At 34.7% G+C, this 14,398-nt stretch overlaps 1 protein-coding gene across 2 annotated transcripts in view; it reads right to left on the bottom strand.

Annotated features, from left to right (window-relative positions):
• Positions 1-14,398, bottom strand: part of Wwc2 (WW and C2 domain containing 2) — a 225,408-nt gene that overhangs the window by 77,263 nt on the left and 133,747 nt on the right. For both annotated transcript variants that reach the window (XM_026400593.2, XM_026400594.2), the window contains exons 5-7: positions 8,370-8,449; positions 3,508-3,637; positions 46-192 (exon numbers count right to left, since the gene is read on the bottom strand). In XM_026400593.2, coding sequence (XP_026256378.1) covers positions 46-192; positions 3,508-3,637; positions 8,370-8,449 — 357 coding nt within the window. The remainder of the gene's footprint in view (positions 1-45; positions 193-3,507; positions 3,638-8,369; positions 8,450-14,398) is intronic.

Raw genomic sequence — 14,398 nt, forward strand, 5'->3', positions numbered from 1 at the left:
CCATCAAGAATGACACTGGGACAACCAACGACACGGGTAACTTACATCTCCAGAAATGCTTGTTTGTGACCCGGCATCAAGGGTCTGTCTGGAGAGAGATAAATGAGAATTCATAGGACTTGATCTCAAATCTGGCTCAGATCTGCCAATGTTCTGATCCAAATGAAACCGCTCCTGCAGCTTAGCAAGACTCTGTCCAAGAAACACAAAGTATTTCATAAAGCTTAACATGTAAGAAGGCAACCCTTCCTCACCAGGTAAAATTAAATGGAGAGAGCTAATGTCAGAGGAAAGAAAAAAAATTACTTTATTTTCGGTCCTTTAACCACTTTTTATTATTTTAAAAATAAGATTAAAATATAATTTTGCTCTCTCACACACCCACCCCACTTTGGAAATATGTGAACAGATACCAAACAAATTGTCTCACTTTTCCTATGACAGCATTTTCCTGTGAATAATAGTATCTCTACATCTAACAAATGCATTTCTATGTTTAAACTTTATTTAGAAGTCTTAATTTCAATAGGAACTTGCTATCATTTGGATATGGTTTCAGTGTGCCCGCCAAAAGCTCATATACTAGAAGCTTGGGCCTCAGTGGGACAATGTTCAGAAGCAGAGGAACCTTTAAGAGGTGGGGCCAGTGCAAAGTATTTAGTCACTGGGAGTATCATCTATTTATTTAAACGTTTTGTTGTTGTTGTTGTTGTTGTTTAGTTGTAGTTGGACACAATACCTTTATTTTATGTGATGCTGAGAATCAAACCCAGCACCTTGCATTTGGCTAGGCAAGTTCTCTATTGCTAAGCCACAACACTAGCCCCATCATCTTTATAAGAGATTAATATAGTTCTTGAGGTACCCTTGTTAGTCTCCAAAAGGATGGATTGTAAAAGGATAATGTCTGCTCCCTGAATCTGATTCCTGATCTTGTTAGATGATCTCTTCTTCCTGACATCAGGTCCTCCTGCAATGAGGCCTTTACTTGATGGGGCCATATAATCTTGGATTTTCAGCTCGAAACTGTGAGCTAAATAAGTTTTTTTTCCTTATAAAGTACCCAGTTGCTTACAGCAATAGTAAACAAACTTAACAAACTTATCACTCACTCTAAGTAACAGAAATCATGGAAACAAAATATTTACAATACAATCTTTCATTTTAGATATATTAAGATAACTTCTGTCTTAGAAGACTTCTACAATTATGTCATTTTACATCTGGAAAGGACTCAAGAGATTATTCAGCTTACATTAATGTTAGAAATTAGAAAACTGAGGCTTCAAAGTTGCTAAGGAGTGGCCCAGCCCTAAGCTGAGTCCATCTACGTGTCCACTCATGACACTGTCCATGGTGGTAAAGGTTGGTTTACTAAAGTAAATAACCAAAAGTGAATGTGCCTGCTATTGGCACTCACTCAGTTCTAACATGCTGGGTTTACTTTAGAGGGAGGATATATACAAGTAAAAGTACTAAAAAGAAAAATATTACTTAATTTGCTTTTTTAAAAACCTACAGCAACACTAATAAAAAATGGTTAGAAACCACTATTATCAACTTTAAGAGCCAGCATTTAATCCTGATATAAAAATTTTCATAAGGACAGAAATATCGGAGATCTGGTTCCTAACTTTTTCAATTTGCTTTCCAAGGGATATTTATATAAAATCTATATTTAAGAGGAATAGAACTTACATGGACCCATCAAATAATACATTAGAGAAAAGAACAAAGAAACTTTTCATCTTGGGCAAGTCTTTCCTATTTTTCTATCTGTAAACTGAAAACATTAGTGTTTTTCAATCTTATCTGTAATAACAGTACACTCAATCAACATAGTCACAATCACTAGGGTGTGAATAAAGTTTTTTAGTCAGAACAAAATAAAATCAGAGTATATCACCAGTACTGAGAGCAGGCATATTTCTGTGAAAATTGTTTTAAGTGTGAACATGTCTGTAGCGATAGGTACACTCCCTTGTATGTCATTAGGTTTTGATGTAAAACATATTTCTTACTGTACTCAGAGAATTTGAAAGTCACAGAAGATATCTAATATCCTTTTCAGCTCTATTGTTGATCTCTGTATCTACTAATAAATTATTTTATATTCTTTAGCAATTGAAAAGAATTTAATCCTTTTATTTAATCTGGTCTATGAATCCAAAGTTGACAGAAAAAAAATTCAAAGATGACCTAAAATTGTTCAGTTATAAGGTTCCAATGTAAATTTCTTCAAGCTCCATTAACTTCTTTTTAAAAAAGGAACCACGGTACATATTGCCAAAGCTACTAATTTAATCAGTAGCATAATTATGGAACAAAAACAAAATATAAACAAGTCAAGTCTTGTATATTATATGTGTTTTGAAATCACATATTCTGGGCAATACTGCTCAGAACTCCAGTCCTGTTACTTACCAGTTATATGACTTTAAATAACTTATTTTTCTGTGCTCCAATTTCCTTGTCTATAAGCTGAGGATAATAATATCTTCAGGAGTTGTTGTAAAAATTAAGTGAATTATTTACATGCAAGGCAATTAGAAGGATATACAGGATATATATATAAAATATACAGTATTTTTAAGTATTTGTCATTATCACCATTATCTTTTTTATTAGATCTCTTGCAAGTTATTTCAAAATTCCTGAAATGCAAAATCATAGGGATCCAAGAATATTTATATATATTCCACTAACACTTTGAAAACCAAAATGATGTTGGCTGTAGTACTTAAATAGAGAGGTTCTGTAAAGAATGCAAATACTACCACTGACTCTTAACATTTTTTGAAAGACACAGACTAAATTCTTTCTTGGTTAGATGAAGAACTCCAAAAGTTCTTAGTGTTTGTGATAATTATGGGATGGAGGGAAAAGAAGAGGAGGAAGAGAGACATCCTTAGAAAAAAACTTGACCATACCTAGTAAGCACTTAGAATATTGATCACTGAATGACTGTTTTCTTTTTTCTACACAATGAGTTTTCTACTATACAGAAACAACAAGAGGATTTTCTACCAATAGCAGCTTTCCTAGGGTAACTATATTGGTATCCCCTAGATGAAACAATATCCCCCACTGAACCCTGGGTTGAAAAGAAGTTATTCTAAGCTACTCACACAGCCTCACCTCAAAAGGCATGACAGGTGACATACCCTATGTATCCTGACTAAGGATCATTGGTTCAGAGAATTTTGCTCATTTGGGTCTCACATGAAATTTTTAGTGAGTTTCAGGGTGCTAATTTTCTTAAATGAGCTCTGGGTTCCACCACCCACTGTCTCAAAGGATATTCAGGACCTGACTTCAATTAAGCATATAAGAAGTTTAGAAACAACCTGTTCTCCTCCACAGCAACTAGGCTGCCTCAGAGTCTGCAAAACCTCCCACAGGGCCCCCATTCAGTACAAATGGGATGGAGGTGATGGATGGTCATCCAGACTCTGCCTTGCTGAATTACTTAGAAGGTACAGATTGACTTAAATTGGTATAACATACCTGCATCAGATCTTGTTTTTCTTTTTCTCCTGAGCTAATTGCCTTTCTGATAGATTTCAGTTCAGTTAGAATGGCTTTGGCTTCACTAAGTTCATACCCACTTTGGCCTCCAGACATTTTTTTATCGATTCTGTTAAAAGGGAGGGGGAAAGGAATACAAAGAAAAGAAAAAATTCAAATGACATGGTACATGTTAAATGAACAGTAGGAGCCAGTTTTGGATGATCTTGGTTGGCTAGCAATTTTACTTCAGGACTCTGATACAATGGAACCATCTTTTCAAGTTGATTGTGTCTCCTCCATTCCTTTTAATCGTGTTCAATTAAGATTTCTCCCATCCTCCACCTCATATCTAGTCCATTTCTAAGTATTTGGGGGCTCAAACAATGCATGTATTTTTATTTGTAGTCTGTTTGGATGATCCCACTGCTAGCTAAACCCTATCCTCATCAAACACTGATCCTGACCTCCACCCTGAGGGTAAAGGACAGAGGTATGTGTCATAGCAGAAGATAGAAACACCAATAAATAGCCACCTAAATTACATACCATAATATCTATATGAAACCTAGCACAGTGTCAGCAGTGTGGAAGGCCTTTAATAAATACTTATTTATACTAGTGAGTATCCTACAATATTTGGATTTACATAAAAAGTATCTATTCTATTTTTAGCAAAAACTGTTTGCTTTGCTGAATGAATTCAAATTTAGGAATAAGACAGAAGGGTAGATATGTTCATTTTTCAACTCGTATTGAATAAACAGCTCTTTAATGAGCTAATTTGTTATGCCTGCAGATCTGCTTACCAAGTGTCTTACAGTCTACATGATCATCATCCTGGGCTAGAGGATTTCATGTAACCTAATTTTTTGTGTTTGAAGGGCACAACCAAAGTACCCAGTCCTCATCAAGAATAGTTGAACATTCTCTTTATGACCATCCTTCTGGTTCCGCCCCAGCTACAATGCTGTCCTGGATTTGTTAAAAATACAACTTGAGTTTTATTTGTGGGTCTATGCCTTTACCCCATCAGCCATCAGGTATACTATACATGTTCTCAAAAACATACTCTTAGATTTACTCATGGACTCTCCAGAAAAACAGCACCTACTAAATCAGAGAAAATGGATTCTAGGCCCATTTGGTTTAGAACATTTCATCATTAATATGTATTTTCAATGTGAACGGTATAATCTGAAAAAAAAAACAACCCTCATCTTAATTACTCTGCCAAACAAAGTTTATTCAAACAAAAGCAGTTTATAGATAGCATATTTCTCTAACTCCTATTTTAGAAAATATTTTATGATACTGAAGAAGCAATTGAAGTCTTTAAAAATCTAATAAAATAAACTTGATCATGAAGTCATTTCATAATAAAATATAATAAATGAAGTTACAGAATTTAACAAATTCACACAAGGTGTTTAGGGTGGGAAGGGACCCTAGAGATACCCTTGTCACACATGCCAAATGAAGAAACTGAAACCAGAAAATTTGTGTAAATTAACCCCTAAACTGAATAAATACTTAGCTTGTAGGGCAGCTATCCTGAAAGGACAAACACTAGCTTGAGGCTCTTATGATTATTACATCTAGAATATTTATGAGAACGGTAAAGTATTTTAAATATAATTCCATTTACTCGGGTTGGGGTGTATCAGTGAAATTTTTGACTCCTCTAAGTATACTAATGTCCATCAACTTAGATGAGGCAAAAGAAATTAAATAAAATAAAATTTCAAGCATAGTACTTTTTAAACTAAAAATAAACAAAACCCAGAAACTTTGAGATTTCATGAAAAAGCTAGAAATACAAGTTATCTGAAACTATCAAGGTGAATTTCCCAAAGCCAAAGTAATTTCTTCCTACTTATATAAAATCATTCAAATATAATGGTAATATATTTAATTGAGAAATAAATTTCATCATTTGAAAATAAAAGCAGGTTAGCTGTTTGTAGAAATAAACTATAGTTCAGGAATAAAAGCAGAACTAGTTCAGAGTGCTAATTTAAATTTCTGAGATACTTAAAAAGATGAAAATTTCTTGGTTGTCTAACAGCTCCAGATTGGTAAATGTGAAGAATAAGCTATCTCATTTGGCATTCCCAATAGAGCCCTTGGTCTTCCTCTCCCTTTCTTTTGTCTCCTTTGAACCTCTCTATTTTACTTCAAATGTCCCTTTATTTCCATGCTTTTCTTTTTTTTTTTCTCCTCTACTTTTCATTTTCCACCTTTTCTTTCTTTGACCTGACTATAAAGTAAAATAAAATATGAGCATGGCTTGTTGGCCTTTTTATTTTTCCCCTCTTCCTTTCCTTTTGCAGTGCTGGGGGCTAAATCCATGATCTTATACAAGTTAGGCAAGTACTCTACCACTAAGCTACAACCCTAGCCCTTTGCTGGATCTTAACACAAAATGCTATGCTCTTTTGTTCTTAATTTGAGAAGAACCTTTTTTTTAAGCTTTGGTTTTTACTCTATATCTGAGTCTTTTCTGCGACAGAAGAGAGTTTCCTTTCCAAGCCTTTTCTGGAAAATGAATATACTCTCAGAGGCAAATTGTTATAGAATCTATATATGCTTTTTGCTTGCTGAGTGCTTCATCACTTCCCATTTTTGAATTCTGAATGCACACTGTAGATAGCAAAATATATGCATCTTCCTGGTATCTTTCTACACATAAGCTACATTGCCTAAGTCAAATTTGAGGCTACAAAATGAATAAGTAACATGCAGAATAAAACAAATATTTATTCACCCAGCATAAAACTATTGTTACAAATAAAATGAAAGCTCAAGTTTACATTCTAATTCCAAATTTAGCAAAAATATTCCATTTGTTGTAAATAAGTGAAAAATTACAAAAGCCTAAAATGAAAATCTTTTCCTGAAATGTATCTTCTGTCACAGTCACACAAAAAAGTCCCTTTCTAAGTATCAGGAATGTGGTTTCTTAAAAAGTTAAGTCTCAGTTCAATCAATTATCATTCAATGTTTTAGTAGTATGGTGGTTAATATTTGAATGAAAACAGCTTTATTATATCTATAGTTAACATCAACAGGAGAGGTCTCTGATGTTAGATATCATATCTTTCTGCTCTTGGTTCAAGGGATTAGACTCATTCCAAAGAATGCCTGATTTTCTACAACAAATGTCTATTGTTTTCTTGTGGAATGTTATTGACAGATTCTTAAACATGCCTTAGATTCCTATAAAAATTGCTTGCAAGCAAACTGCTTTGAAACAATACAGCATTGTCACATCAATATAACAAAAACAGCAAGTTTGGCTAACCTTTAATCCTGAGTGGTGACATGAGTTATAATTTCATGTCCTAAAAATGTTTAACATGTACCTAAACATTTTGTGGCATTCTTCAAAGTTTGTTTTCTCACTGTACCACAAAGTCCTGCTTTATGTTGATACACAACTACTAGATAACACATTTATGTCATTCTAGGTCTTCTGGGTTTTTAGGGGAGCTCTGCAGCCAACAGAGGTCCCTAGAACATGGCTATCCTAGAGAACCACTCATATTTTGAGATCTCACAAAGTATTCCTGGGGTGGAGGTAAAAACAAGTATTTCTTAAGAGCTCCCCCAAATTATTCTAATATGCAATCAGGTCTGAGAAACACTAGAACAGAAGCATCTGAATGAATACCAGTATCATGACTTTATGAGGCAAGTAGGCAAACAAAAGCCATAAAACCTAATTCTCAAACTAAAGTCATGTGTCTAGCTGGTGACCAAGAGTAATGATGGGGCATCCCAAGATACAACTCGACAAACATATAGAATAATCAGCGTTTGTTTGTCTGGCTAGTAACACATGTGATTTTTGATGAGGGTAATGCCTTACTGTCCTGGACTGTCCCAAATTTCCTAAAAGCAGAAAGCAGAATAGGAATTCAGTCAAAAGGAACAGAACTGAGTACTTTCCACAGAGATGGCTCCTGACAGCAGCTTTGCATTCCCAAGGTTCTGCTGAAGGAGATGTCTGGAAGAACATGAAACCTGCTGGAACATGAACTTGACCAGGAAAATACCTAGAACTATGGTACCACAACTGGTGGCATCAAACCTGTGCCATGCAGGGGAGACATGGAAAGTAGCTCAATGTCTTTCAGGTATTTTTCCTTTCATGAGAGACTGCTGGGATGGGGCAGAGGGGAGACAGACCACCTCAGGCGTGCCTGGTAATGGGGTGGGGATTTCTAGAACTTGCTATCCTTCCTATCAACATTTTCTTTTAATCTGACCCATTCTAAAACTGTTCTGAAGGCCCATCAGATTTCAGAATTGAAATGGAAAGGACAGAAGGAAGCAGGAAATGAGCAACTTTGAGCTCTTTGAAGAAACCTAACTTGTTCTTGCTCCCTTGCTATCAATTAGGGTTAGACTCTAGTCATCTGTGGGACTGACAGAGAGGAATGGAGATGCCTCCAAGAGCATTCAGGGCAGCTGCAGGCTCAGAGGGAATCAAGTAGAGCCCACCCAGTTCAGTCCCTAGTACAGAACATTAAAAGGTACTTTCCGTGCTTATTTTCTTATCTTGGAGGCTGGCAGGGGTCCAGGAGACAAAGTTAAGTTTCACTTTGGTTTTTTGTATCTCCAATGATTAATAAAAACTTCAGATGTTTTCAAAGTGAATAGATTTTTCCCAAGTTTTTTGTTGTTAGTTGATTGGTTTTTTTTTTTTTTTTTTTTTTTTGTATTTCTGGTACAGAGCTCTGAGCATTTTACTTTGTTTCCTTGAGAAATCTCTTAAGTAATCTCTACTTCTATTTTCTTTGTATTAGTTAGGGAGTTTGAATTATTGTAAAATCAATTTCAGTATTTTTTATACTCACTGTTGCAATGTTTCAAAGCCTTGTTCTTTATAGAGCAGTTCTTGCTTCATTTGTGAGAGTTCTCTCTTCAGCTTTTTTACCTTTGTGAGAAATCCATGTAAATATTCATGCTCACAAATAATTAGCAACATAGCACATTTATTTTTAAAGATAATAAATTAGTAAACTATTAAACACAGGGTCATTATTTTAAGTAACATTCACTTTCCCAGTTTTTCCTGCACATAAATTCTATGGAAGGAATTGTCAATGATGTATAGAATTACTGCTTCACTGTCATTATCAATAAGCAACATTCCAATGGGCTAGGCATTATAATGGTCTTTGATTTGTGGTACAGAGCCAATAAGTGACAGACTCAGAACTTTAAGCAACAAGATCTCCAACTTTTAGCATTCCCTTCCCTTCATTTCCTTCATTCCCTATACTTGGGAACCACTGGCCACTCTGCTTCTCAAATGTCCCCAGCAGTGCCCCTGTGGGTGCCATCCTCTCTGCCTAGAAGGCTCTGCCCCAGGCTTCTAATGGCTGACTCCATCTTGTCACATCAAATTTAGTTCAAACACTACCTTTTCATTAGGATTTCAATAACCATTGTAGACATGCCATCACTCTTATTTATTTCAGAGTATTTTTCAATAGCTAAAATTTTCTGTGTACTTATTTGTTTTTTGTCCTTCATGGGAAAGTAAGCTGGATCACACCAGCTATATCTTAAGCATTTAAAACAGCACCAGGCAAACAGTAGGGGAATCAATAAATACTGCTGTCACACTGACAAAAAAAAAGTTCCTGTTGTCAAATATATTCTTTGGCAATAACAATACTAAAATTTGAAGAATTAGAAAAACAGCACATGCCCAGTTCAGTCATGAACAAAAGTCTTCATACAAGGGTCAGAAACTCATTACCATATATTAACTTATAGCTGTAAGTTGTAAACACATTCTATTGCAAAGTATTCTAATGTGTTCTGAACTTTTATTTTCAATTTATTTCACTCAATACATAAATTTATTGACTCTCCACTATGTGTCAGGTCCTGGGCTTGGCATATGAACAAAGCAGACATGGTCCCTGCCCTCAGGGACCTTATAGAACCATGGAGGAGCCAGATAGTAAGCTAATAATTGCACAACAAAATAAATATTACAAATTACTAGAGATGCTATGCTGGAAAAGTTCAGATACATCAAGATACATAAGAAATGAACCTAAATCCAAGGGATTGGATAAAGCCTGTTCTGGAAATGATGTTTAAGTTGAGAGGGAAGGTTAACAGGGTTCACTTGGTGGGGAAGAGGACTCAGCAAATCTCTGGAATTTAAAGAATGTTATAGTTGCTGGATTATAGAAGGAAGGGGTAGCATGAGATGAGACTGTAGAAGGCCTCATTATATATAACTTGAAGCATGTTGAATATTTCAAAATCTTATCCTAAGAACAATGAGGGATTTTAAAGCATGGTCTGCTTAATGATTTTTAAATGATCACTGTATTTTAAAATGTCATCTGTGGAGATTGGACTAGGGGCCAAAAGGGGCCACGACACCTGGACTATGGGTTGGTGTGTTGGGTAGAACCACAGAAAGACAAAACCAGAGGAGGCAGAAATCAATAGGACTTGGTAATGGACTTGTTGTGGTGGGTGACAGAAAAAGAGTTATCAAAGATCACGTTCAAGATTCTGGCTTGGCAACTGAGTGGATGAAAGGTGCTTTCCTGGAGTGGAACCAAATCTGAAGAGACTTCAAAGGCAATTGGAACTGGGCACAGTGGCCCATGCCTGTAATCCAGCAGCTTAGGAGGCTAAGGTAGAAAAATTGCAAGTTCTAAGTCAGCCTCAGTGATTTAGCAAGGACCCTGTCTCAAAATTTAAAAAAAAAAAAAAAAAGAAAAGAAAAGAAAAGAAAATAGGACTAAGAATATGGATCAGCGGTTAAGTGCCCCTGGGTTCAGTCCCTAGTATCCCCCATCCAAAAGGGGGGGCAGTGGAATGTGTAAGACTTGATGTTCAGAAGAAACATCTGAACTAAAGACATAAAATCAAGATTCACTGGCATTGAGATGGTATTTCAGAGTATTACTATAAAAGAAGAGAGCTTAGAAACAAGCCCGAACACTTTCATTACTCAGAAGTCTGTCAGAAGAGACAACCTGTGAAACAGTGGCAAGAGAAGTAGGAAGAAAACAAAGGAGCATCACAGAACATAAGGGAAAAGGAGACTAGGCACCATGAGGAATAAAATGAGAAGGACAACAGCTGTGTAATACTTACGTTTGCATACTGTAAGGCATAGTACTTTGGATAAAGTAGATTTCAATAACTGAATATTAACAACAATCTGCTGTGTTTATCTGAATGTTTAACAGTTTGTGCCCTAAGGCATTTATAGATTTATTTGGGAATATAAAAGAAATAATTATATTTCAAGGTTCAACTTAAAAATACAAAGAGAAGCATACACAATGCTATTGGAATTTAAAGGAGGAAGGGGTTACTTATGGCTTTGAGGATGAAAGCTGACCTCATGGAGAAGGAGGTATCTGAACTAGACTTTGAAGATGTTATGATTATAATACTGATGAAGAGCAATGAGCTCATTCATAGTATATCATAAAAATATTTCAGCTTTTAACATTAGATTATTATCATGTCAAAAGAGCCATTGGCAATCAATAGCTCATTCCATATGTACTTCTATTTCTGATGGCATTCTCAAGTGCTTTTTGTTAAAGACTATAATATTTTTAACTTAAAAATAAAAGTTAAAATCCATCAATCAATAGCAACTCTAATAGCTGGGCTGTAACCTGACTGTGCCTCTGAAAACATAATTGATAAAAACAATGGTGATATTGGGACCACTTAGAAAAAACAAATTACAATTAGTATATCTCATTGACATAAAGGAGCATTCTACTTAAAATAATTTGGATTGTGATAACAAAGCAATTTAGATTTATTTTTCCTGTGGTGCTGGGGGTTAAACCCAGGGCCTATGCATGTAAGGCAAGCACTCTATCAACTGAGCTATATCCCCAGCCTCAATTTAGATCTTTTAAAAAAAAGATTTAAAACATTCTATATCTTGAAGAGATATAGAATACTCCCATGTTCACAGCTGCATGATCTACAATAGCCAAGATGTAAAAATAACCTAAATGGCCACTGACAGATGAATAATGAAAATATAACCACAATGAAATATTATTTAGCCTTTATTTTAAAAAGGAAAAAAAAAGGAAGAGGAGGAAACACTGTAATATGGGACCTGAGGACATTATATTAAGTGAAATAAGCCAGTCACAGAAGGACAAATACTGCATGCTTCCACTTATATAAAATACCTAAAATAGTCACAATGACAGAAACAGAATGTAGACTGGTTTGCCAGGGGCTGGAAGGCGAGGTAGTGAGGAACTGCTGCTGAATGTACAACAAGTTTCACTTATGTAAGATGAATAAGTTCTAAAGATCTTCTGAGCAATATTGTGCCTATAATAACAATGTTGTGTTGTACACTTATAAATCTGTTAAGTGAATCTTTTTAAGTTTTCTTACCATAATAAAATAAGAATTAAAATTTTTTAAAGATCTAAAGTTAACTTTTGAAAAACTTAAACTCTTCTCAGATGGGTGACAATGACAGAAAACTAAACTGTGCTTTCTTTTTTTTTGACATTATTTAATTTACCTAAAGTTGGCTGTAAACTACCATTTTTATTTTGGGACATGTTAGTGTTTTTCCTGAATGGTTCTTAGCTCTCAAATATTTATGTTGCATTTAAATTTTGTTAACTATAAAAAAATCATTCCCTAATTGCTAGAGATGTTGAACATTTTTTTCATATATTGTTGATTGATTGTGTATCATCTTCTGAGAAGTGTCTGTTCAGTTCCTTGGCCCGTTTATTGATTGAGTTATTCAGTTTTTTGGTGTTAAGATTTCTGAGTTCTTTATATACCCTAGAGATCAGTGCTCTATCTGATGTTCATGTGGTAAAAATTTGCTCCCATTGTGTAGACTCTCTATTCACTTCACTCATTGTTTCTTTTGCTGAGAAGAAGCTTTTCAGTTTTAATTAATCCCATTTATTGATTCTAGATTTTAATGCTTGTGCTACAGGTGTCTTATTAAGGAAGTTGGGGCCTAATCCAACATGATGGAGATATAGGCCTACTTTTTCTTCTATTATGTGCAGGGTCTCTGGTTTAATTCCTAGGTGCTCTATTTATGTAATATGAATTTAATTGCATTCTTCTGTCATATATAATGAATTAGAATAAATAAAGTAAAATAAATAAATAAATACATAATGTCCATTATACTAACAAGTGTAAACATATTATTTCCAACTAACCATTATTTCTAATTGGTTTGGTTTTGAGAGGTATTAAATAGTAGTCCAACCACGGTTTTTCTCTGGAACCATGTGATATCATTAGATATTGGAGGATCAATGCTTCTATTCTTCCATTTTCAGATCCACCCTCATGTAGGACACAGAATGTTAAAAACAAATGTCCTTAGATCACAGTTACAGAACTGATTACACTAAACTAATAGTGCCTTGCAAACTTAACACAATACAGGCTCTATTAGGAACCAAAAATGAGAAGAAATTCATTAGCAGTTTTATGTATTTCAGGCATTGTGCTAAATACAAATAACTTCTGTTCAATCCTCACAACTACTCTGTTAAACATAGTTTTAATTCTTATTTTATATGTGAGGAATCAGGGACCTGAAGAGAAAAAGTAGGTAACCTGCTAAAGGTTGCCTGTTACTAAGCAGTAAAGACCAGTCTAGAACCCAGGAGATTTTTTAATTCCTTTAAATGTTTTAGCTATTAATATCATGTCAATACATATAATATGAAAGACAAACCAAAACTGTAGCAAAATCACTTATATAAATCTATACCCTTTATTCTACCTTAGAAGCTAGCTACATTATTTCTATAACCCACCAGAACTGAAGACAAGAACAGCCCACAAGTCCTAGAGCCTGTGTTTTCTCTTTTGTACTGAACTTTCTGCAGCTGTAGCCTACCATTTAATTAAGGTCTATTTCTATGAAATCAAATCTCACAACCCAGAGTACTAAATTAGAGGCAAGAGACCCAAGACTTTTGCACATATCCTGCTTTCTATACTGACTATGCTAAAGAAACTGACATTTAAAATTGATTTCAAAGTTATCTCTGAAACCTAGGAAGACGCTGTGATTAAATGTGGTAAGTATGACTAGAAATCACAGAGCTTCTTAACATCTTGTACAATCTGAGTATAATAAGTTTATTTCAAAAGAAGGAAAAAGAAGAAGATAACAATAAAGAAAAGTAAATTCTAAAACCTGTAGACCTCAGAGAGATCATAAGACAGGTAGGTTTCATAAATTTGCCCTTAAAGGGAAACTTGCAACATTAAAGACATAATGAGCAAAATGGTATTTTACTAATGACTACCTTATCTTTTCACCATTACTCCATTGTCTTGCAGGGATCTCCTTTTGCAAGCCAATAAAGGGCAACTGTCAACCTGCTCCTGCTGGAAATCTTTCTCCAAATACAACTTCCACCCTTCTAAAATCCTCACCATTCTGCTTTCCCACTAAAGTCACCTTTAAGTGCAATGAGAAATCAACTCCAGATAGTCACAGGATTAAGAATGAAATACTTTCTAGCTTATCTAAAAAACAGAGAAAAATAGAACCATTCATGATTGTTCAAAATGCCAGAACCATTTACGATGACTAATAAGTGGATTCTGTCATCAGAAACAAGACAATTAGAAAAAAAAATTGTTTAACTTAAACAAAAATAAGAGCCATTGAGAAAAACTATATGAAACATTTCTGAAAAACACTATCTCACAACACAAACAATAAATAAAAATGTAGAACATCAATGCTAGACCTCTATAAAAACATAAAATAAACCAGCAAGTTACCATATGACCCATCAATTCTATTTCTGGGCAAATACCGAAAGAAATGAAATGTATTTCCACAAACACATGTACA

This window comes from Urocitellus parryii, chromosome 14, assembly GCF_045843805.1.
Source record: "Urocitellus parryii isolate mUroPar1 chromosome 14, mUroPar1.hap1, whole genome shotgun sequence".
Classification (NCBI taxonomy): domain Eukaryota; kingdom Metazoa; phylum Chordata; class Mammalia; order Rodentia; family Sciuridae; genus Urocitellus; species Urocitellus parryii.